This window comes from Trichosurus vulpecula, chromosome 5 (assembly GCF_011100635.1).
Source record: "Trichosurus vulpecula isolate mTriVul1 chromosome 5, mTriVul1.pri, whole genome shotgun sequence".
Lineage (NCBI taxonomy): Eukaryota > Metazoa > Chordata > Mammalia > Diprotodontia > Phalangeridae > Trichosurus > Trichosurus vulpecula.
In genome coordinates, this window is record NC_050577.1 from 36,169,097 (window position 1) to 36,195,462 (window position 26,366).

The 26,366-nt window shown below is 37.8% G+C and overlaps 1 protein-coding gene across 3 annotated transcripts in view; it reads left to right on the plus strand.

Annotated features, from left to right (window-relative positions):
- The first annotated feature begins 1,419 nt into the window (after positions 1-1,419).
- The window catches only part of SATB1 (SATB homeobox 1), a 94,707-nt gene continuing 69,760 nt past the window's right edge, over positions 1,420-26,366 (plus strand). For 2 of the 3 annotated variants that reach the window (XM_036759971.1, XM_036759973.1), the window contains exons 1-5: positions 1,420-2,374; positions 5,168-5,403; positions 9,087-9,263; positions 10,034-10,160; positions 10,892-11,015. In XM_036759971.1, coding sequence (XP_036615866.1) covers positions 5,193-5,403; positions 9,087-9,263; positions 10,034-10,160; positions 10,892-11,015 — 639 coding nt within the window. In that variant the 5' untranslated portion in view covers positions 1,420-2,374; positions 5,168-5,192. Of the gene's footprint in view, positions 2,386-5,167; positions 5,404-9,086; positions 9,264-10,033; positions 10,161-10,891; positions 11,016-26,366 lie in introns of all 3 variants that reach the window. The other variant, XM_036759972.1, reaches the window with a different exon arrangement.

Sequence of the window (26,366 nt, forward strand, 5' to 3'; positions counted from 1 at the left end):
CTTGCCCCTGCCCCGGCCTCGGGCTTTCCCACTCTCCCTCCCTCGCCTGTGCCGCCGCCGCCGCCGCCGCTACCAGCCGCCAGTGGTGCCTCTTGCGTTGCTCCCTGTTATTCTGGGTATTGTGTGTAATAAATGCAGAGCCGCCTCACTCTAATCAAGCTGATTACAAATTCTTGCGCGCCCTGTGCCGGAAATCGCAGTCTCCCCCCTCCCCCCATGCACCCGTTCTCCCCCCCCTTCTATTTCTCTCACTCATTCACTAGTTACTTGTCTTTCTGGTTTCTTCTTCCGCCACCCCCACCTCCGCCCCCTCCCCCAGACCCAACCTTAACCCTCATCTTTGCCCTCTATCTCGTTTTAAAAAATTTTAATTCCTTTTCCGCCTTTCACTCTCCCCCTTTTCCAACTATCCCTCTCCTCACCCCCTTCCTCTTCCTCCTCCTCCTCCTTCTCTTCTTCCTCCTCCTCTTCCTCCTCCTCCTCCTCTTCCTCTGCCACTTTTTCTCCCTCTCTCCCTTTCTCTGTCTCTGTCTGTCTTTCTGTTTCTCCCAGGACGCGCCGGATGATCTGGGGCCGCAGGGGAAGGGCTCCGGGCAGCTGCAGGGAGGCTGCGTCCTCCACTCTGGGGCGTTAAAAAGCCGGTGGCCTCGGTGTTATTTTGTATTAAAATGAGGAGGAGGAAGAAGAAGCAACAGCAACAGCTTCGGCGGCGGCAGCAGCAGCAGCAGCCAGGACAGCGAAGGCAGCAGCAGCAGCAGCAGCAGCAGCAGCAGCCGAAAGCTCTGGCTGAGAGCAGAGCCCAGGAGCTGGGGACGGCGCGGCGGCGGCGGCGGCGGCGGCAGCAGCAGGAGGAGGAGGAGTGATGAGTCAACTAATAATTTAATGGGGACAGAGACGAGAGAGGGAGGGGGGGGAGAGAGAGAGAGGAGACACACGGCTCAGTCCGGGTACACACACACACACACACACACACACATACACACACACAATCTATCTCTGTAACATCCAGCAACAACTACCGAAACGGCCTAATCATAATAATCATATTATCCAGCCAGGGAAACAAGAATAAAGCCTGTAGGACTTAAAAGGACAGCCCCCCCTTCCCCCCCCCCCCGCCCCTTCATTTTGAGAAACTCTTGAGCAGTTTTGTTGGGGTCTTTGATTTTTAAAATATCGTCATTGTGACTATTGTTGCTTCCTTCGGACATAGAGGAGTGAAATCTGGTCCCCCCTTTTTTTTTTGTGGAGGGGAGGGAAGGAGTTGTTCGTTGTGGAGGTGGAAGGTGGTGGTGTGTGCCTTCTCTCTCTCTCTCTCTCTCTCTCTCTCTCTCTCTCTCTCTCTCTCTCCCTGTCCCTCTCTCTCTTTCTCTCACTCCTTCTCCCTCTCTCTCCGCTCTCTTTCCTTTCTCCCTCTTATTCTCCCCCCCCCCCCTTACTCTCTCTCAGGCACACACAGCAGCCCCGGGTAAATAGGAAAGGACAGATCTTCTCTGCTATTTTTAAGAAGAACGAAGGCTAAATTAAAAGTGGTATTTTAGTGCCTTTTCCCATATTTTTTTCGCTACACTTTACCCTCCGCCCTTCCTACCACCGGGTAGAGCTCTTGGCTGGGGTTCGGAGGTTCAGGGAGAAAGTTTAGGCTTGTTAATGTTACTGTCAATTGTTTCTGGGGAGGGGGCGGAATTGAGGGTGGGAGAAGGGTTGCTTGCGCCCCCCCCTTCTTTCCTCTCTGTGGTTCTCCAGGGTTATTGGAGAATAATACTCCAAGTGACAGCCCGAAGTAGACTTTATGCTTTTTTTACGCCGGAGAGCCTAGGAGATAGAGAGCTAGAAGAGAACCTTCTTTTTCTCATTAGACCTCGTCCGCAGTGATTTTTCGCTTTTAAAGAAAAGATAATCAGCGACCAACACCCCCCAACACCCCACACCCCCAAACACCATCTCATTGTGGACCTTATAGCGCTTTTTGCTTTGTTTTTGCGGCTTTTTTCAACGTTTCACTAGTCAGATCAATTTTATCTTCTCTCTACTCACTTCCCAGTCTCCCTCCTCCCCCATCGAAAACCCTGTTCTCCAACAGACATTTGAAAAAACAACATTTTTTGAATTCTGATTTTTGCGCTCATGGCTTCTCCTCATCTTGACGTTTATTTCTGCCCTTCCCCCGCTTAGGGGGGGAGGGGGGTGGGGGAGACAAAATAATACAATTTAAGGGGGAAGTCGCCTTCAGGTCTGCTGCTTTTTTTTTTTTTTTAATAAAAAAAAGGATATAGAAAAACATCAGTCTTGAACTTCTTCCTCTTCAAGATCTCGGGCTGCAAAGGAAATCTCCTTTGTTTTTGTTATTTATGTGCTGTCAAGTTTTGAAGTGGTGAGTTTCAGGTTGGTTTTGCTAATTTCACTCAGTAAAACTGCAGTGTTTCTGTTTCTAGATAGTACTTTGCTTCTTTGTCTCTTTAAAAGGTCACAGTGAAAGCTTGGCCTGGATTGTGACGGCCATATGGAATGGATAAGAGAACAGTCTCTCCAATGTGATTATGGGGTTATGTGGAGGCTAAGGGGATGATCTAAGGGATAACTAATTTAAAAAGAATTTGAAGTGCTGAAATAATATATTCTTAAAAGATGAGTATTTTGAGGAAATTACTTATGACTGATCTTTGTATTTCATTCAGAAATTATGTACATAATTTCCTTAGGAAACAGTTTTGTGGTTTGTTTTATGTTTTGTGTGTGTGTGTGTGTGTGTGTGTGTGTGTGTGTGTGTGTGTGTGTGTGTATGTGTATGAGAGAGACAGAGAGAGAGACAGTGACCCCTCTCTAAATGTGTGGGTTAAATTGCCCTAAAATGGATTTCTAAACGTGAAACTCAAAAGAAACTCTCTGGCATCTCTAAGGATAATAGGCACGTTTTGCTGCTGTCATTTTGGGCAGGCCATGCTGGGGGTTGCTCATCACTATTCCTAACTGAGGTTTCAGTGAACTTTAGCCTTGGGCATGGAGTTTAAATGAGCAAATGAGGTGTTTTATGTGCATGTAATTTTGCTTTGTAATGTAAAGCTTTTTACAAGATAACTGAGTATTTAACTGATGCCTATGGGTGGGTAGTCTAAGAGAGTTAAGATGACCTATGTAGTGTTTTGATAGTACTCAATACGCTGACTAAATTACAACCTATCACTTTCATTTACTATACTTGGCCTGTTCTTCAGATCTGTGACACCTACATGTTTCACATTATCTTTGAAACTATGATATATGTATTTTTGTAAGTTACCCCAAACCTCAAGACTTTTAAAATGTTTTTATGTGTATATTTCTCTACACTATGTATTTTTTAATGAATCCCAAATTTCTATGAAGATAGAACACCAGTTTTAGAAAAACGAGTTTGTATCAGTATATGTAATATTGTAAGGAATGCTTTTAGAAGTTAATAATCATAGCTCTCTTTTTGGCTTTACACTGCAGTTGATATTAATGGAAAAGAGTAATCTTGATAAAAAGTGGTTAAAATAGGCACATTTATTGTTAATGAGACTCATAACCAAAAACAGATGGGACCACAATCAATGCTAAACCTTTGGTTCTCAGCATGCCACCCTAGAGTACAAGGATAAATAACCGTTATTTCACAAACTTTACAGTCATTCAACTGACATTCTTAAGGTTGCTTGTAAATCTCCAGATTAACATTTTCCTCTCCCCCAGACCCCAACTTGACTATATAGGACAACGTAGTCTTATTTTGAAGCAGGAAAAACAAAATGTTTAGAGCAAATTCTATTGTAATGAGTGATATCGCTTAACAAATCTGGACCTAAATAACTTTGGTGTCATAAAAAAAAAATTACATAGAATGTTTTGAATTGCAAGGTATCTAGAAGAACATGCTAATTACCAAATTTATTTTACTTTTTCTAAATTGTATGCACAGTAATTGTAGCTACTACAGTAGTTCATAAAATAATTCTCTTCACCTGTTCTTAGTGACCGTAGTTTTGAGTATTTTACATATGTGATTGGCAAAATGGTCACAAGTTGTCTTCCTCGTAAAGGAGATGATACCTCAATTCAAAAGATGTAACAATTCCTATAAACTACTGTTATTAACAATTCCCATAAACTATTATCTGTTTATTTCCTTGAAATTGATTTTTAAAATTGCCCTTATCGGCTAGCGAAGTTGATAACCTATGCAAAATGCTTTGCAAAACTTAAAGCACTCTACAAATGGTAGCTAGTATTTTAAATGAATATTTTTTTTAATTTGAAGATTAGAAATTTAGTGTTGTCAGTACTGTTGAATTTTTTAAAGTTGAACTATATATTTAAGATTAGAGAATACATGAAAAATATTTTTCAAAAAGTTCTGTTTCATAAATTATTGGTACTTTTATATCATTAATAGGCTATTAGATTTTAATTAAACATATAGAGACTGTAGTACACCAACACCTAAAATGCATTGATTTTAAATATTTTACTTCTCTCTGTTAGAGATACATTTTCATGAACACAGATGGGTTCAGTCACATCTCCGATATAGACTTGATTGCATTTTTAATATGTGATAGGAGTCTCAGGGCCTCAGTAGGAGAAAAAGTCTTCTCCTATGTTAACCTGAAAGTAAAGGAAGAAAATAGAAAGTCTTGATGAACTTGCCAAATGTTTCAGGATATAGGCTCTGTGAAAGTGTGCGTGTGTGTGTGTGTGTGTGTGTGTGTGTGTGTGTGTGTGTGTGCAGATGTGTCTTATACTATGTCTATTGTACCCTTGACTAAAGTTTTAATATTTTACTCATTAATGAACTTTTAATTTTTAATCACTATAAAGATTATAAAAATCACTGTTTACAACCATCCTCAAGTCATTTTATAGCCATGTTTGTTCCAGATACATTTGTTCCATAAAAAAGCCATGTATTTAACATAATTCTGTAAATAGAAAACAGCACACCTTTACCCAAATGTATTGAAACAGTTTAGGAAAAAGTGAGCAATTTAGATTAATTAATTTTTTTTCTAATATTATTTGCATGTATTGTGATCAGGGAAGTGCTCATTTTAAAGGACATAAATTAGAGAGACAAAAATCTTCAAAATATTTACATGCATATATACTTACACATGTGTACAACTTTTTTTTTTTTTAAACATGGCAGGTGATTTTTAGAGGCGGGACTGAGTATGGATCATTTGAACGAGACAACTCAGGGGAAAGAACATTCAGAAATGTCTAACAATGTAAGCGATCCGAAGGGTCCACCAGCCAAAATTGCCCGCTTGGAGCAGAATGGGAGCCCATTAGGAAGAGGAAGACTTGGAAGTACAGGGGCTAAAATGCAAGGAGTGCCTTTAAAACACTCTGGACATCTGATGAAAACAAACATTAGAAAAGGTAAATATCTTAAAGATGCATAATGGAGAACTTAGAGTACTAGCCAAGAGTATTTAAGGAGAAAAGCCATACTTTGTGTTTCCTTTTCTTTGATTCTGTTTCACTTGGGAAAAGAGTTGCATTGCTTGGCCCAGATGTAAATCACATTTGGGCAATGTGAACTTCTTATTTGGGTGGAGCATCTTCCTCTACCGGGTGGAGTCTTTTGACTTTAGATATGTGTCTGAGTCTTCCAAAAGATCAGGAACTCATGTGATGCTGGTAGATGTCATACCAAGGTAGCATTGAGTAGAAATAAGAATCCTAGAACTTTATATTATTTGAGTATTAGCAGAGCTTTTTCTTGAGACTAATTATTGGAAAGGCATCTATTAACTTCTTTGAGGTGATTTCACAAATAATTTCTACAGGACATGAGGTTTGCATTATTTTGACACCAATTTTTCCAGTTTAATCTTTAAAAGTAGATTCATTATTTAAAATAGAGGAACAGATGATTATATTTTCTAGTTCCAAATTTGTTACAATTGGGCATTTTCATTAAGGATGTGCAACATTAGACCAGCTTCTTGGGAATTCTGTTGTGTGAGTGTTCATATAAATAATTTAAATTAAATTGATGACAGTGTCCTAAAACTTTGACCACATTCAACAAGATGATTCATGTAAAGCAAGTAATATACTGGATATAATTAAGCATGTCTTATAATGGTCCTTGTTTCTCTGTAAATTGCTATATGTTTATAATTCAGATTTTTCTTGCATTTGCTAAGCAGAGTATAAAAATGCAACCTTTTAGCAACCAAGAATATTAAGTAGATAAAGTTAGAAGGCAGTGGAATTTCATTGTGTTTGATGCATAACATTTATCATACAATCATTTATTTTTTCCTTGGTTTGGCGAAAACAAAGAATATATTGATCCCGAAATGAACAGACACAGCAGTCCGTATTGTTAGATCTTTATCTATTAAAAATGGAAAAACAGCACTTCAGCAAATTCTTTGGCCTCTGCTCATGATTACCCTATTTATTGATTGTTTGCCAAGAATGTATGCATCTTAAGAAAGCCAGGGTAAGAGCATTAAAAATATAATTTATTACGGCTTTTCCAACAGAGTGCATTAATATTGTACTGTGAAGCACTGGGGCTCTATAAAAAAGACTTTCTGACGCCTGCAAACATATAAGTTCCATAAATTCCTAAATAGGAGATTTCAGCTGTCTCTGGTATTATGTGATATTTGCACAGCAAACTTTAATGCCAGGACAGTTTTAGACAAGGATTCTACAGACTTCACTGCTCCTTATGGTAGACGTGCTGTTTACACAGACTCGTAAACCTTCAGCAAAAGCTCTAGCCCTGCCTTCAGGTTGAAGTCATGATGTATTTTTAGCATTGAACACTGACCAATGTGCTCCTCTTTAATACTAGAAGGTTATAAAGTTGCTGCACTTGGAGGATTAGCCAAGCACTAGCAAGAGTGATCAGCCAGGGCAGCGGGCTGGCTGCCTTTTACGTAAACAGGAGAGCAGCAGTGACAATTCACTAAGAGATTTAGCGGCTTGATTTGCAGTCAGATGAGCCTTGTGTCTCACTATCAATATCCACCTTTATTATCTCCAGTATACATCTAAATCTGGTCAGTATGTTCTTATTTCTGTGTCTAAAGACATGCAGTCTATTTGAATAGCAACATCGCCTATAAACATTTCCCAGCTGCAAGGAGCAGCCTAGAGTAGCACACTTTTGTATCATTACATGAAATGAAAAATCAATGCATGGGCTTTTGTTATATTAACCTAACTCTTTGAAGTCAGGGGGACAAGAGGGGGAGGGGAAACCAAAGTAGAGTATTTTCACTTCCTGCCCAAATGCTTTGGGTTCTTTCAGAAGCACTTACAAATACAGAGTTTTCTCTTAGTTAATAAAAATATTTATTTTCAACAATGAAGATGCTAGAAAGATTGATATTTTTATCTTTCATGCAGGATTTCTGGATTTTTTTTTTTCTTTTTCTGCAGGTGGCAGGTAAACATTGTAGCCAAGCTTAGGAAACCCTACCTTAGAAAGAGGAGCAATGGTTTTCTTTGTTTTTGCAAAATACTCCAGAGAATCATTTAACCAATAAAGAAATCACCACTTTTGCCATGGTCTCCCGAAGTCTTCTTTCTTCCTGACCAATCTCCCACTCATATAAAACAACTGAATGAACTATATGAACACTGACTGGCAAGCTTTTCAGCTGGTTCTTCACGCTAAGCCTGTTGGGCACAAACTCACCAAAGTGAGTTTGTGAGCTTTCCTAAGCAAACCTAAAGGGGCTAGTTTGTCAGAGCTACAAATCTCTTGTGACAGGTCACTGAAGCTTCAGTGAAAAATCTGCATGTTGAAAATGGCCCTTTTTTGTCACTTTTGTTACGTAGAAACATAAGTCGAGGATTGTAATGGCCATTTCTACTGGCAATAAGAAATAATAATTCTAGCTACAGTACATATTCGACACCTTTGCAAGTTAGGAGGCTTATGTGAGTGCAGAGGGCACTACTTACGGAAGCATTAACATTGTCGGACTAATTGGAGATCCTGGGTGCCCTGTTAAAGTAACCCTTGTCATCATTTATGCTAAAGATGCTATTCTTCTGGCAGCTTGCCACAAGACAGTTCTTGTGCATCTGCTTTTTAACCCTTTTCTTTTAACCAGTAAAATTTTAATGATAAGGTGCTCAGCTAGTGTACTAAGTACAAAGATGTTTGGTTTTTTTAATAATTGCTACTCAAATAATAAATAACCTGAATTTGCTATTTTCTTGGTCACTGAGTTTATTAATAATGCTGCACTAAGTACATGTGGAGAAGAAAAAACTCTCAGATATTACCTAAATACTCAGATCTTAACACAAGTCATGAAAAGGTTCATTTTTCCTCCTTTTATTCCTCTTTGGACCAAAAAAAGGAATATTTGTCAAAAAATTCTCATGTTACCTTCATATAATATATTTTCAGCAGAAAATATAAAATATATAACATTAAAAGTTATGTTTCTCAAATATACAAATGTACCTTGGCATTCAGGCTATATTCAAAAGAGATAGTATCTTGAGTAATTTGAGTAAGATTTTCTTCTTTAATAATAAAGTCAGATTAGGACAGATACATCACCAAAAGGAGGTTCAGTTTAATGATGTTGGCCCAAATGAGATCATTTAATATTAACAAAATTATCTAGATGGGATTAAAATGTCTCACTCACAAGACATCTGCAGTATGTGTTTGGGGTTCTCAGCCTGCACACCAGTCACAACAAATCAGACAGGACAGAGACAGCCAACTTACTCCTCTCCAGTCAACATTATTCTTTTGCTAGACAGGTAATTGAACATTCTTTCTATTTAGAAAATATGGTTCTATAAATAGAATAGAACAAATTTCATAGAAAATACTTCGGTTTCTGTTTGCTTATTTTTGGATAATGATGAAAGTGTGTGTGTGTGTGTGTGTGTGCGTGAATGCACATTTGCTTCAGTGCTCTATACCTTGCCAGTGTCGCCCCTGTTTCTATCTCACTGCCTGAAGGACTTACTCTCATAACTCCCTTATACCCCATCCCCCCCCAACAGAGAATGAGTTGCTGAAAATTGTTGGTTTGTGTTTGTTTTTGTCTTTTTGGCCTTTTTGATAGGAACAATGCTACCTGTTTTCTGTGTGGTGGAGCATTATGAAAATTCCATTGAATATGATTGTAAGGAGGAGCATGCAGAGTTTGTGTTGGTAAGAAAGGACATGCTTTTCAACCAACTGATAGAAATGGCATTGCTATCTCTTGGATATTCTCACAGTTCTGCTGCTCAAGCCAAAGGTAAATAAAAATCGATGCAACTGGAGAAAAAAAAAGTCTGCAGCTTTATGTGTACTTTATGGAAGAAACATTGCATGTTTTTCTTCTTAGGCATGCATTTGAGGTGGGATTATATTTTTTGTTAGTCTGTGACTTTAAAAAATTGGCTTAATTCATTTTGGTTTAGTTAACACACATTTTGCTCATGTGGAATGTTGAGGTAGATTTTTTTTTAAATTGCTTCAACTGAATCATTAGTATGCTTATTGACCTTAATAATCTGCTCCACTGAGGATCCACAAGGAAGTGTCGAGCATATTTGAGCAGATGGACTGTTGAGAGTCAATTTGCATTTATGACTGAATATCTAGTTCTGTTTCTTTTATTCTGTTTCTGATGGTTTTATGGGCTGTAAAGTATTTTTCAGTGCTGGTTCCCATTGCAGTAGGAATTCTTATCTAAATTGTAAAGCCTTTCAGAACTGCTTCAGTTCTGTCATATTAGAACTTTCTGTAAGTTGGGGGGAAATATGACTTTACATATAAATTTTGTTGATGGGTTTTTATTTCCAGAGAGTTTAAAAAAATCTAGTAGTATTTCTTTTATAATCTGGAAAACTAAAATGTAAATATCTTCATTAGCATTCTACCTTTTGGATTAAAATGAGCCAGGTAGGAATCGTAGTATTGTTGGGAAAGTGGGGGTGGGTGGGTGGAAATAGGGAAAGGTCCCAGTATAATTTTTTGACTAGAGGGTTAATGAATCAACACTCTCTTCTCTGTCTGGTATAGGGCTAATCCAAGTTGGAAAGTGGAATCCAGTTCCACTGTCCTATGTGACAGACGCCCCTGATGCTACTGTTGCAGACATGCTGCAAGATGTGTATCATGTGGTCACATTGAAAATCCAGTTACACAGGTGAGTCCTGAGATAGCAGGCAGGAGGTGAGAAAGAAACCCTGCCTCCCTAGTCCTTTATGGCCACTCAGCTTCAAAATGAAATCTGCCATGGTTTTTAGAAAGCTTAAGGCCAAATTAATCTTGTCCTGCTGTTCTCCAACTTATCCTGTTAAAGAGAACTTTTCTCCCCCCTTCTTCTTCTAGCTTTTAATTGATTGGTTTCTGTAGGTATCATATTGCAACTCTGCTGCATTTAGTCAATTAAATGATGCATTACAAGAAGGCATTTTACATAAAGTTTACTTAAGAGAAAAATATTTTTGCATATCATGAACAGTGCCATCTGTGTACATTTTGTGATAGAATGACTTCTTCACTATGACTACATTCTTACTATTTTTTAAGTCAAGTGAACAGCGATGAATGGAAAATAGTTAATATATTAATGCTTTTCCTGATCGGTCATGAGAAAGCATTACACCTTAAATTGTCTTACCAAGCGCATCAGAGCAGAAAGGTAGAAGTAACATGAAAAAATAGTCGCCACATGCAGCTGATGTATAATTCATGCATCAATACAGCAGATGTGTTGTATAAAGTAATTAACTAATCGGAACAATCAGGAGACCGAGAGCAATCTCCAGATGCATCTGCTTGATGCGCAAAATGAAATCTGTCTGTCTTAAAGGAATGTTCTGCAGCAGGATGCAATCTTGTAATAATCCCCTTTCTAATCTATGTCTCAAATAGTTGCCCTAAACTAGAAGACTTGCCTCCTGAACAATGGTCTCACACAACCGTAAGAAATGCTCTGAAGGACTTACTGAAGGATATGAACCAGAGTTCATTGGCCAAGGAGTGTCCCCTTTCCCAGGTACTTAGCCTAGCATGTGATCAATAATGAAACACTATATAGAGGCAGCCCCCATTGGAGAAGGGATATTGCTACATTCTAAAGCAACTGGTAACAGAAGACCAAATTGGCCAGAAATGCAAATGGGTTTGACCACTTGGCGCTCTTTTTAAATATACTTGATTCATTTTGCATATAACTTGTATGGTATTTTCCCTTGGGAAAATTTAAAAGAAAAATGGTAAAAAAAAAAAAATCAGTTCAGGAGAAGACCATTCGAATGAGCTTGCTTTTTCAATTTTCAAGCATTTCAGTCAGGCTGTTTTTTTATTTTATTCATAGAAGGAGTAAAGACGTTCTCACTGTTGTCAAAGGGTCACTAAATTTAGATGACTGTTTAAGTAGCTTTTGCTAGTTTTAAATGCAGCTTACAAAATAAGATCATCTAGGAATGCTAACAAGTCAAACCTGATTATTATCAGGTTCTAAGCTACAATGAAAAGAAAGGCCATTTGCTGTTAGAACTGGAAGAAAAGAAAATAATCTAATAGAAATGGAACCTTTCTATTACCTACTTATGGCTAGGATAGAATACTTCCATTCCTTTAGACTGAAAAAAATATTTTCTTACTCATTTCTTTGGCATTAACATAAGTTTCCTTGAAGTATATAACCTTATTTTTCTCTGTGATATAATGTCCAATGGTCAGGACCTTTAAGGGGAGACCCAGATTTATTATTTTATTTTCATTTTTCAACATGAATTTTGCTAGGGATAACCGAAACTACCCGTAGAAATTCTGTTGCAATTTTGTGCTTCTGATGGATAAAAAAAAAAGTGAATTGCTTTTGATGATGAAGTTTATTCCCTTTTTTTCAGAGTACATTTGTACCTTGCTATAATGGGGGTCCTTATGTCCATGCTATAGGACCATATAGTAAGCATATATGTCATTGCAAGGTCCTTTAGGTACATAAACATTTCAGTATCTTCCAGGATAGATAGAAAGTTATTCTGAATTCCTTTTTTGTTTATTTTTCTGCACTAGATCACATTATAGTGAAGTCTTAGTGTACTTACTGTGTTCTTCCAGAATTTAGTATTTTACTATTATTAAGATTTTGAAAGCAAGTTTTGTGAAGATTTTTGAAGTCTTTATAAATTGAATGGGCATGCGGTTCTGTGTCTATGGAATAATCATTTATGAAATTGGAAATTAATAATAATAATTCCCTACTTTGTATCTGTTTAGTTGTCTGATAGGTCGCATGAAATAACCTTGTATGATTTAGCATTTGTTCAACCCTGGTCCCATCAGCTTTGCCAGCACAAAGAGAACATGACAGAATGAATTGCAAATGAATGCTCAAATTTTTGACTCTTTGTGTATTATCTTAACGTGTTGCCAGTAGCTGCGTATTAAGTACATGCATGCTGTATTTTATAAATCACATAATTGAAATGTTGATACATTTCTTAGCCACATTTCTTAGTTTTCAGTTGGTTTCATCAAAATTCTCCTCTTCCACCCCCACCCCCAAATTTTCGAGGAGAAAGGTTGTTATTTTATGAACATTGAGCAGTACCAGTCAGGTTGGTGGCAAAGTGGGCAGTGTTTGGCACATTCACATAGGAAATTGTGAGCAATTCTAGGAGATGCCTTGAACTTGACTACTGAAATTTGAAAGTTAAAAATGGTCTGAAAAAGTTTTTTAGGCTTAAAGCTGAGGAACTTGTAAAAGCTAAAAGCAGCTTCTAGAATTCTTAAGTCTTTTAGCCGAGTAATATTTGTAACCTCTTACCCGTGCAGTGTTCTGGAGAAATTCATTGAAATACCTTGCATATGTTGGCATGGGGAATGTTGAACTAGCTCCTCAGTGGTCTCAAAGGCAAACCAAAGTGTTCTACCTACAGCATGCTGACCTAGGAGTTAGAAATTACAAAGGTGATGGTAAATGTTAAATTGGGAAATGAATGGAGTGCAGTCAAGTATTAGAACAGTAAAAAGAAGTGGAACTGTCCTAAGTTCTTGTGTTCTTGGATATTACTGTGGGAATGACTTTGGTGGTCTCACATAACAGTTGTATTTGGTGACCATGGCATTCTGGAGGCCTTCAGCATTGAAACCAGGGCATTCATTTACATTTCATTGAGAACTTTGGACTACATATTTGCTTTTGTCTTTTGAGAAAATTACACACAGATCATCAGTGGCAGCAATTCAAACTCAGGTCAGAATTAAATTGGGTTGGCTTTTCAAATATGCCATTTGAGATGTGGGGACATGGTGTGTATGGATGTCCTCCAAATTTGAAGGGACGTTTACTTTTTTTTTACGTGTTTAAAGCTCCACATTCAGATCTTTCTCAGTTGTTCGTTTTGCTGGCATCTCCTTTTTCTTGTTCCCTCCATGTTCTATGGCTGTTTTACTCCGTGTGATAAACAGCAGCCCAGAATATTTTAACTGTGAGCTCTTCCTGCCAACTTATTTCTCCATTCTTTCCCTTTTATCCTCTCTCTATCTTTTGGTCAAGGAAAAGGAATTCCAAGCCTTCAAGATTTTTTTTTGCCCTGACCTATTTTTTTCCCCTTATGATTGGGACTTGTTGAAAAGAGTATGATAGTGAAAATCTATTTCTTAGTCTGGGTCCTTTGTGTGATTTGAGTTTATTTGCAGTCATAGAATATTGATAAGGACCTAACATCAAAACCCACCAGATTTTGAGATGTTAGATGACATTTCTTGCCCATGTGTGATGTTGGAGTGGATAAATCACAGAATCTCAGAGTTGGAAAGAGCCTCAGAGGAGATTGGTCCAACCTATACCTGTACTAAAATCCCTTCTATAATTCTCAGTAAGGGGTCATCAGGTATTTCCTTGAAAACTTCCAGGGGAGGGGGAAGAAACCTCTTCCTGACTCAGGGTATAAGGATCATAAATAAAGACCTGGAAGGAACTTAGTGGCCACCAAATCCAGTCCCCTCAACTCTGGAAATGAGTAAACTGAAGTCCAGAGGATTTCCCTGACTTGCCTAAAGTCATATCCAGAACTCATGCTAATATTATTAGCCCTGTAATCAAGCTAGATTGTGGGTTAAATAGATTTTTTTGTTCGGCCCTCTGGGGCCAGGCAGGAGAAGTCAAATCCCACTTCCTCGAAAGCCCCTGAAATAATTGACAAAAGCTATTATGATTCCCCTCGCCCACATCTTCAAAAAAAAATCTACATTTTTTCCTTACATTCATATTACTGATGAGAAGATTCTAGCATTGTCTGAATTCATAAAACACAATGAAGCTTTATTATGTTGCTTTAAGAAGCCAGGCTCCAACCCATGTCATATTACCTACAGGGAGCCAACCAGGAATGTTCCCATGAGCCTAAAGGGCACTGGGCAGATTTTCCAGTGAGTAGAAGTTGGCTACCACTCCTTTGCCCCCCCACTCCCACCTCTTTAAACTCTAAAATTGGTAAGATGCTCCAGCAGCTCCTGAACAAATGCCCAGTCCCTCCATAGGTAATCTTAATTTTTTCCCCTGGGTTCCAAATCCTAGCTATAAATTTTAAAAAGCCATTATTATAGATACGCTTTTATTGAAGTGTCTTAACAGTGGATAGAGTGCTGGACTTGGAGTCTGGGAGACCTGAGTTTAAATCTTATCTTGGGTACTCATTAGCTGTGTGACTCTGGGCAAGTCATTTATCCTGTCTGCCTCAGTTTCCTCAAATGTAAAATGATAGAACCTACCTCATAGGGTTGGGGCAAGGATCAAAAGAGAAGAGAACCTTAAAGTACTGTATGAATGCTTGCTTTCATTATAACCATCATTATTTTATCTGCTATGGAGGACTTATAACAGGATATAGATTAGAATTTCAGAGAGAGAGAGATGCTATCTGCACCTGGGGAGAAGACAGCCATACCAATGAAATCACAGATCCTCCAAAGTAATTCATGCGTGTTAATTTTTATACAAAAATATTTTCACTGTTTATAAAAAATTTTAAGTTTAGCCATATTCTTTGGCTTAATAGCCTTCTAACGGATAATACCAAAATACGTTCTATATTTCCTATGGCAGATCTGCCAAAATCAAGTGATAGATGAAGCACCATGTATTTTAATTTTGATTAAAAAAACTTAAGCCATAACAAAGAGTTTTCATACATGAGGTCTGCAGTTGTGTAAGCACAAAATTGCTGTGGCTACTTAAGCTTAGAATTGTGTCTTAGCTAGCTAGCAAGAGAGAGGAAGAATATACTAGTTTGCGTTTGGAATAGAGGGCATGAGAGGCTGGGGGATGTAAAGAGCACAGGTCTTGAGGTCAAAAGACTTAAGGTCTGAGCCCAGTCTCTGACATTTCCTAAATCTTGGCCAAGTCCCTGTAGGGGTCACTGGCTCTCCTCATTTTTAAAATAAAAATGATCATTTTTGTGCATTCTACCTCCCGCCCCCCACCCAAGTTGGTTATGCAAGTGACTTAAAGCACTCCATACATGTGAATTCAGTATATTGTTAAGTAATGAGAAAGCATCAGATAGAAACAGGGCCTAGAGTCAAGAAGATCCTAGTTCAAGTCTGTCTTTAGATACTCGCGAGCTATGTGTCCTTGTCTGCCTCAGTTTCCTCATCTGTAAAATGGGGATACTAATAGCACCTACCTCCTACGGTGTGAGGGTCAAATGAGATGATAATTATGAAGCACTTAGCGTGGTACCTGGCACGTAGTGAGTGCCAGGTAGATGCTAGCCATTATTAGCTATCATTTGAATTTTGAAAATACCGATTTTGTTACAAACCTCTTCTTAAAGAAAATTCCCAGTGTTACTCTGATATGAATTGGAAACATTAAGTTTGGTGATATTTTCATTCAAAATTTTAGAAAGCTTAAATGTCAACACTTCATGGTTACATAGGATACAGAAGTGCCCTACAATAAGTATTCTGGAAACTGTAACATACAACTAAACATGGTTAATATGTATAATATATGTATATATAACACAGTGGTGCATTAAAATGCTCCTACTTATAGTTGATGATAGAACATTCCTTGTATTCTCTTTATCAGTCAATAAAATTACTCCTTTACAAACTAAGACAAATTTGTCAGTAAGGCTATAAAATTGCAGACAAGCAGAGACAAGCAAAAATCACAGTATTTCATAATGTTTTCCTCCTAGATATTTGATTTGCAAAAATTTTAGTGCAGATATAACTGTGCTAGGCAAGTTGTTAACCACAGAAGCAATGTAAATGATTGGGTGACTGGTTTTTGGGAGCTTGAGTAGATCCGTGCCATCTCCATGTTGGGGGTAAAATTCTCCCAAAATTAATTTGCCCAATAGTGTTTCTTGCTATCTAATGGATCAAAAATCCATTATATTTTAAGTTTTTACCTTTTATTGAATATAAATTAGCAGAAATTACTTTCTGAGTTTTCCTTTCATTGAGAACATTTACTTTATTTCCTAAAATGCAAACATTGCATATTTTTATAAGAATCAAAAAACAAATATAGGAAACTGATTTTTTGGTTATGTAACAAAAATAGTGGAGGGACCAAATTTTGCCTTAATATAATAAGATTATCATCCAAAATGGCAGTTTTCAACAAATCTACCAGTCCTTTCATTTTTAATTTAGTGGTAAGCTAATATATGCTCCTTAAAACTTATAAGAAAAATATAAGTAAAAACATCTCATGAATAAAATGACCATCATATGGTTATGGCCCATAGCTCCAAATTCCTACTTCTTCCTGGTCTTCTACCTCCACCCCTGTGGAAGCTCTTAATACTATGAGAAACATTGTCAAAACAAAAGAAAAATAAATCTTGTCAACTTGAGAGAAACTTGAGGTTCAGAAGCAGAGGAAGAGAAGCTTGCCCTTTCTTTAAAAAAAAAAAAAAACAGGAGACAGATGAGAAGAGTTACCAATGTGCTGGGCCAGAGTCCTAAAATACCGTCTTCCAAAAGTACCTAAATGTTCTTCCTCCTGCACCTCATGTACCTGAGCTCAGTATCCAGAACTCATGCTAATATTATTAGCCCTGTAATCAAGCTAGATTGTGGGTTAAATAGACTTTTTTATGTGATGGCCTGGGAACCTTACCACCATTGATCACACTGGAGCTCAGAATACTTTTTCCCATACAAACAAAAGGCCTGTTTACCATCATTAGGACTTAACACATTTGTAAGTAGCGGACTCCATGTATACCTGAACACTTGCCAATTACACTGAATGTTACTTCTCTACTGGTAATAATTACTCTTCTTAACCCTTAATGCACAGGAATCAAAAACGCCTGAGACAGGAATCCCTATAACTTAAAAGACGACAACAAATCCATTTAAAAGAAATTGAATTTCTTATGTTTTGTAATAACTCTTTAGAGTTATGTTACTCTCTCTGCTGTACTCAAAGTATGGTTTTTATCATGAATTATTTGGAATCTTCCTATAGGATTTTTTTTTTCTAACAAGGCATTTATTTGGCTAGTTGCTTTAAATTCCTTTTCTTTCTTTCTTTTTCCTTTCCTTTTGAGAAGAGACTCATTCTGACTTCTTTCAAAGTAATAATGCATTGCCATTCTGTTGCTAATCTGGTGACCTGAGTCCAGGAGATTGGCTTCAGGGAGGAAAAACAAACTTTAGTTTATGAAATCCCAGAGGTTTGGATATGGTTTACCATGACAGTCAGCTTTCTTTTTACCCCTCAAAAGCCACAACGATAAAATAATAACTAATCACCTTTATATAGTGGCTTTAAAAGGGATTGTCTTATAACAGCTACATGAGATAAGTAGTACTCAAGATCCCATGTCGTACTGGAGCCTGCTAATGCACTGCACTGTTAGGACCCCTTACAAGTCAGAAGTGAGTCATTTTTGTTTAAAAAAAAAAAAACAGCTTCCTAGACATGGAATTAATCTCTTGACCCACAAAAAAAGCTAGTCTCTTTATTGCAGAACAGAAATCTTGCCCATTGACATGGCCACATCTAATGGGTAAGGAGATATTTGGCAACTCCATTAAGACAAGTTTTCTGTTTGAAGTCTTTTACCTTTGCCTTCCAACTGTGAAATTGTGAATACTCCTGCAAAATACTTTCTAAATTCTAAGCCGAGGATCCATGTAGGTTTTTGTATGGGTTTTAATTTAAAACCTTTCATAAACCATACCATAGCATTAACGAAATTTCCACCCAATGACCATGTGAATCAAGAGATCATGCGTATCAGTTTTATCAGGCATTAAAATGCTTGATAGCAATTGGACCTTGTTATCATTCCCATAAATAGGACTAAGGACAGGCTTCATGGATTGAACTTGAAAGTGGATTTACTATTTCTGGGGCTTTTCCTCTGGGGTATTGCTATGTATTTATAATTTGAGTACAACCTGACTTAACCACCCCATTTAACCGGCCCAACTGCATCATCATTTTACAAGGGTTTTGTGTTCTAACTTGATTAGAGAACTAGTAGGACCCCAATGCATTAGTTAAGTCAGTGAGATGTCAGGTTGTAGGCATGTCCTCTGAAAGTACAGGGAATGAACTCAATGTACAGGATGTCCCAAATGTCTTTGAAGCCTTAGGTGTAGACCCTCCATTTATTGTTAAATGATATTCCTGTTCTGTCCTGCCTGATGAAGATATGAATGGTTTTGGGTTTAGGTATTTTGGTGTGGTTTTTTGTTTTGGTTTTTGGGGGAACTTTTTCTGCTGTTTTGTTTGGGGACTAGATGTCTGATTTCATTGGTGTCGAGGACTCCCAGAGAGGAAATTCTCGCTACCAATTCAGATCAGCACCTTTACTGCACACACTGATTGGCAGTGACCTGTTAAGTAATGAGCCCAGAAAGCATGTGACAGGGTCTGAACTTGAACCCTGCTTTTCCTGAGCTAGGCCAGCTCTCTGGCCTCCAGTAGAACATTCCGTTTGCTTGAACGTTTTACTGCTGTTGAGATATAGCTTAGTCTTAGGTATGAGGCATTGGTTGCCTCTGTAAATTAGGCTAAAAAAAAAGCATTTAACTTTTTAAAAAAGTTCTTAAAACCCTTTCCTTGTGTTTGTAAGACAGAGTTGTTGTTTTCTTCTCTTATTTTAAAACATTCTTAATATTGAATATTATTCTGGCTACTACATTTAGTAGATTTTTTTTTACCCATTTTTGCTTTGGTTTAGATTTACAGCAGGTTTCCTTGACCTTAAAGTCAGTATTGCAAGGAAAATTACTACATGATAAAAGCTGTTTTCCTAAATGTGTGGAATAGTGCATCTGAGGTTTAGGACTAGCTATGACCTGAGAACAAACCTATTAAGATGAGATTAAAACATTTTTAGTGTCATTTCAACTGTCTTTAACACTAAATTTAATGCTAAGACAAAACTTAGTTGTTTTTGATAGGTTTTTGGAGCATGCCTCTACTTATGTCTCTTACATTTCAGGTTCAACTTTGTATGGGTGTGTGCTCCCTGAAGTGCTTTTGAGGTGGCTAATCACTACCCTGCCTTAAAGCAGGAACAACTCCTCCTCCACTACCCAAAAGGGAGGAAAAAAGATCATACAAACACGTACATCTATATCTCTACATACAAATAGATATATACATTTATAAAGGTGCATACACATGCGCATACATGCACACACATACACACGTGCGCTCACACACACACACACACACGTACGTTTTTTCCTTCCAGTGGAAACTGGTTTATTGTAGTGTGTAAACAACATAAGAGGGCCTTTAGCATAACATGAGAGAGCCCTTAGTTGATTTGTTCCCTGGCTTTGGAGCTCATTGCCAATTGAAGTAAGGAACGCTATGACTGCTGGGACTTTTAAATCTAGACTTAAAAGTTATTTGTTCTGTTTAGCATTTTTAAAACGATTCTATTAGGAATTGTATGTGCTTCAGTTTTAATTTTAGCACATAATGATTGTAAAGCACCCTGGGATGCTTTCATGAAGGGCGCTACAGACGTATAAGGTTGTATGGTATGATAATGCACAGGGCTGTTGGGAGGGGGCTGGAGTTCGCTCTGGACAGCAGGCAGAGCTAGCTGGTCAAGGACTACTTGGAGATGTGCAGAGTTGGTTTCTTTTAGAACCATCTTTAATCCTCTCCTTTCAGCTTACCTAACCCTCCCCGCACTTCCCAGTCCTTTCCTTGTAAGATATTTTGTAAACTATTTTCATACAGTAGTGGTTCCCAAAGAAATATTAAGCTAATTTACTGTCTGCTGAGGGGATCAAGATATAAACCAGATCACTAAGCCATTCCTAACATTTTTATTCCAGTTTTAATTGCAGTTTCATTCTCATAGTACATTCTGAGTTACCTAATGAGAGGTCATTCTATATATTGTGCTTGTAGAAAAAATGGTCCCATTTTGCAGACTAAAGTGTCACTTTATCATTTACAGCCCACTTTGATCAGTTTGGAGCATTGGACAAAAAAGGCAAAGAATAAAATGTTTTATTAAAAATTTTGATTTTTATACTTTTTAGTTCTTAAGAAACAGAGATGGGTTTAAGTTCTTGAAAATATAAATATGTACAAGTAATAAATTTCTGATATTTAGGGGAAATTCAATTGAACAGATATTATTATTAGTAGGAGTAGTAGTCATAGTCGTAGTTGTGGTTGTAGTAGTAGTAGTAGTAGTAGTAGTAATATTTTTCTGTCCCTGGCATTGTGATAGCTCCTAATAACATAATTAAAAAAAAAAATCTCTGTTCTCAAGGACCTTACTTTCTATTAGATATTACTTGAATTATCTCCACCCCTACTTAGTTTTAAAAAAAAACCAGCTAGTAGAGTTGATTCTCCTCTTATGTATGTGTTCACAGTTTGGTCGTCATTATTGCAAAATGGAGAGTCAGAGAGGAATTAGCATATTTTCAGGGCACACACGGTTGAGGAAACACTTTTCCTAGAAATGCTATTCAGCAATTATATAAGAAAAGGCAGTGAGTCTGGTGGAAAAGGGCTTGGCTTCAGGGTTCGAGGAGTTGGGTACCTGCTGGCTTTTCGTGCCTTTCTCTTGGGCCTGGAATTCTCTCCCTCCTTGTCTTCTATCCCCCGAATTCCCAGCCTTCCTCTGAGTCCCAGTTAGCAGCCTACCTTCTGTAAGAAGCTTTTCTAGATCACCCTTAATTAGCACCTTCCCTCTGTTAGGACTTAGGTGTTTATTTGTTCTCTCCTCCGTTGGACTGTGAGCACCTTGAGAGCAGGGAATCTGGATGTGTGTGTGCGCGTGTGTGGTTTTTCTTTTTTGGTGGGGGTTGCAAATTTTTTTGGCCTTTCTTTGTATCTATCTCCAGTACTTAGCACAATGCCTGGTACACAGTAGGTGCTTAACTAATTCTTTGTGACTTATTGACTGACCACAACTCTGAGCTTGGAGGGGAAGTCCGCCTTTGGATCACAGTTTCCTTATTTGTGAAATGAGGATGTTGGATTTGATCTATGAGCTTTAGTTAGTAGTGTACAAAAATTACATTAAGTCCTAGTGGTGCAGTAGAGAGAATACCAGATCAGGATTCAGAAGAACTTTGCTGCTGGATTTGAGTCCTGGCCCTGGGGTGTACCAGCTGTGTGGCTGGGGGCACACTTTTTACTTCTCTGTTCCTCAGTTTCCCCATTTGTGAAATGGGAATGATAATACAGTCTTCCTCACAGCATTGAGGAAATGAATGTCAGTTGTTTTTATTACTATAAGACAGTCACAGGATCTTAACAACTCAAGTTCTAGTGTATTTCCAGATAGGTGGGATAAAGGTTTTAAGAATATAAGTTAGCACAAATTAAATGAGGGCATCATTATATTCTTTAAAATGGTTAGTCCTGGGGCAGCTAGGTGGCGCAGTGAGTAGAGCACCAGCCCTGGAGTCAGGAGGACCTGAGTTCAAATGTGGCTTCAGACACTTGACATACTTACTAGCAGTGTGACCTTGGGCAAGTCACTTAACCCCAATTGGCCTGCCTCCCAAAAAAATAAATAAATTAACAGGCCTACAAGAATTACATTGGCCCTTTCAATACTTCCCATCCCTTTGCCTTTTCCTCTTAGCCATCATTTATACCATAAATGCTTGATAAAGTGGTGTGTGTGTGTGTGTGTGTGTGTGTGTGTGTGTGTGTGTGTGTATCCTTCAGCAAGGTTGCTGAATTCTCCTCTTGATTTTCATTGAAAACAATATGGTGGCAGTAGAAAACAAGGAAAGTTTCTCTCCTTCATCCATGGGATTAAGGTGTACTGCCTAATTTCTGTTTGCCTCATCTTAATTTTTTCTAGGCCCATGTATAAAGACAGATTCTTATTTTAATAACTGTTAACCATTAACAAAACTCTGGAAGTGTACAGAATCCTGAAGTTACTTTCCCATTTTTTTTTTTGTTCTACTGAGAGTTACACTGGCACATATATTATTGTCACTTTGATTTGAGAGCTTATGTTAATTACATTATATATTTACCATTTTATGCCCAAAAATTGGATTAATTCACTTCATCCTCATTCTTGCATCATGATATTAGAGGCCAATAAATTGAGTCTTTCATTGAAACAACTCAAAAGCTTGAACCTAAAGAAATATAAGTAATTAAGGACGTGCTGGAAACATCTTTAAAGGATTTTAAAGGCTGTGTACACACACACACACACACACACACACACACACACCCCACTTTATCAAGCATTTACTGTGTGCCAATCACTGCTATTCTTATGAGGGGAAAACATCTACGTGTAAGATACCTGCAAAACAGGTAGAAGGGAAGGCACTAGCAGCTGGGGTGGACCAGGAAAGATTTCTTGTTGACTTCTTATAAATGGTGACTTTGGAGCCGAGTCATGAAGGAAGCTAGAGATAGTTAAGAGGCAGAGAAGTAAGGAGAAAGAGCATGCCAGGCATAGGATATTGCCAATGTATATATATGGAGGTAAGAGATGGAGTGTCTTGTGTGCAGGATAGCAAGCAGACCAATATGGCTGCACAGTGAAGTGCGTGTAGGGTACTAATGCGTAAGAAGCTTGGAAAGGGGCCAGAGAGTGAAGAATTTTAAATGCTAATATTTGATCCTAAAAGCATTAGGGATTTCTTGATTAGAGGTATGGCATGTCAGACCTAAACTTAAGGAAGATGGGAAACTGTACCTCTCAAGGCCCCAAGTTGAACGTTCCTTTTCATTTCAACAGAAGGATGAGGCTGGACTACATTTTTTTAAATGTTCCTTTCTTGTAGAAAGGCTAAGACTTCCCCTTGGGGGAGGTGTCAGATTCCTTCCTCATGCTCCCGCAGCGTGAGCTCAGGATGAGTCGGGGGTAGGGAGGGATGAAGGCAAGATCAGCTGGGGCAGCCTCTGCTGTTACTCAAGAGTCCTCAGCGTGGCCTGGCATCATGGGAATTTGCCCAAGCCTACTTTGTGCAGGTAATCCGAGTGATTACTTCTCTTCCAAACGATAAAGCAATTTCAATATGTAATCAAATCACAGAGTGCCTTTCTTGCCTTGACTTTAAAGATCCCATTTACATATTCATCATTTGAGTGTATAAATTTATTCAGATGGCTAGGTTAGCGCATCACTGGGGCCTTTGATCAATCCTTTTCCCGTGCCTGAAATGAATGTTTTCTTCTTCACCTTCATGTCCCATCCTCAAGTGCCACCTCCTTTAGCACTAGCTTTAAGAGTCAGGAAGAACTGAGTTCAAATCTTGCCTTAGATCAGGGGTGGGGAACCTGTGGCCTTGAGGCCACATGGGGCCCTATAGGTCCTCAAGTGCAGCCCCTTGACTGAATCCAAACTCCACAGAACAAATTCCCCTTAATAAAAGGATTTATTCTGTAAAACTTCGACTCACTCAAAAGTCCACACCCAAGGCCCTAGGCGCCCACATGTGGCCTCCAGGCTGCAGGTTCCCTGTCCCTCCCTTAGATACTACCTGTGTTGCCCTAGGGCAAGTCACTGAATTTCTCCATGCCTCAGTTTGTTCATCTGTAAAATGGGGATAATTATAGCCACTCCCTCTTTGGGTTGTTGTGAGGATCAAAGGAGATTATATCATAAAATGCTTTACAAACTTTAAAGCGTTATGTAAGTGTAATCTATTTTATTAATTGTTCATTTCTTTACCATCTAGACTTCTCTTTTTCTGATTCTCCTTTATATTACAGTTATTTGTATACATACCTCACACTCTTACTCGATTCTAGGTCCTTGGGAGCAAAGCCTCTGGCTTATTTTTACCTTTGTATGCATTTGGTCTGGCATGGCGTCTTGCAAGACACATCATTTATCATTAGCAAAAGTTTAATTGAATCAAAGTGACCTTAAAGTTTTCTACTGACATGAAACAAGAAAAAACAAAGGAAAAAAAAAAACTCCAGAGTGCTTTTTAACACTCCATCTCCTTTGGTGAAGGAGCCATGATTACCTGTTGCATGGTATTTCCCCTAAATTGTGGAGCATTTTTGCAATATGGCCAGTTAATGAAAAGACAGAGAATCTGCTGATTCCCTCCAGTTTTGAAATTCAGGGTGATCATGACCACATTTGGCTTTTGGTTGTCCAAACATTTTTCCTAACTTGTCATTAAAATCTATCAACTCATCATAACATTTAAACATTCAAAATATGGTTGTTGAATTTGAAAAGATAGAAGGATTTTAGATTCTCCAAGGTTTGAAAGAGACAACTTTCCTTGTATCATGAATGCTTTTGGAGGAGCCAATTGATCCAAATAATTCATTCCTCACCTTTTTCATCTTTGTCTTAATTATGGCTTCAGATGAATGAAAATTAAAATGAAGCTTTGCATTGCTTCAGAATGGAATTTTATTTTGCTTTCTATAGTTAAGTATCAGTGGTAGGACATTGGCCTGTGTGTAGGTGGGCCGGGTTTGTTTCCCCATTCCAGAGCAGCAGAAGACACATGAGCATGATTCAAATGAACAGGTTCTCACATGCCACTCTTTCAGAATCGGTAAATATAATTTAATGTTATAAAATTGGACAAAATCTTATTGATTTCAAACTCTACTCATTTTGAACTTATGATCCCTTAACTTGGGCAAAGATAAAGGTTACCTTTGTACTATGGAGAAAGAATTGGCTACATAAACTACTATCATAAATAAGAGTAATGGTGGGGGAGGGCATTTAACTTGAAAAGAAGAAACTGCATTTATGGACTTTGCTGTACTGTCTGCATATAAATACATGATAGTATTTACGAAGGAATCTTATTTGTTCATTAAAGAAGATCCTGTAGGACCTCTGCTTGGAAAGACTTTCTTCTTGAAAGTAACAAAACTATATTTCTTTTAAATATTCTTTTTTTACTGATTCAGTTAGGAAAATCTGATTTGGTATACAGGATAGTCTAATACAGAATTATTATAGATAGCTCCATATGCAAGATATTATAGAAAATTTGGTTAAAAATGAAAAGAGATGAAAAGTCTTGTATATGCCTTATGTGAGCTAATAGTTTAATTCTCTATAAAACAGATCAAATAGAGAAGAAAGAACCCAGATTTAGAACCTTTTAAAAATATGGATAATTTGATAGTAACTCTGACTTTTTAGTTTGGGAAACGCCCTGTGATCATATCATCTTCATATTCTTAAGGACATGAAAAAGAGAACTAGTATATTGCAAAAGCATCTTAATTTCTGTCAACAGCAAATTTATGTAATCATTCTGTAATTGCATCTTCAAGACATTTTTGACTTTCTGTTAAGGATATCTTTAGGGCTTAGGGTCATAACAATGACAATAATCATAACTGCCTGGCAAGTGGAATTTAAGTAAAATCTGGGAGTGATTATTCTGTCAGCAAATTGAGATTCAGATTGTACCTCCCAAGAGTGTAGCTTAGAAAGCAGTAGAAGATCCAAAGGGAAAGATTTGGGGGACACAAGGCAATTAACACAAAAAGAATATTATACTTAGAATTTTCTGCTACTTCTCATTTATTCTATTTAAAAAAAAACACAATAACCCAGAATAACAGCTGGAGACTACCTGTCAATATGTAGCAAATCTATTCACTCTCAGGATCTCTTATGATGCTCTTCAGGGCTTATTTAGGGCACTCAATTGTTTTAAAGTATTTAGAAGGCAACCCTATTCTAAAACTGAATTCAGATGTAGATTTGATTCATTTTTCATCTAAAGTTAATGTGTATTTTTATGTTTGTTTGAAAAGTACTATCTAGTTACCTTTTATTTGTCTTAGAGACTCTCAGCTGGAGAATCAAATCAACAAAGTGGACCAGGAAATCAGGGGAGGTGTAGCCAGCCGCAAACTGAAGTTTCACTTCTTAGAGAGGGGAAAAAAAAAACC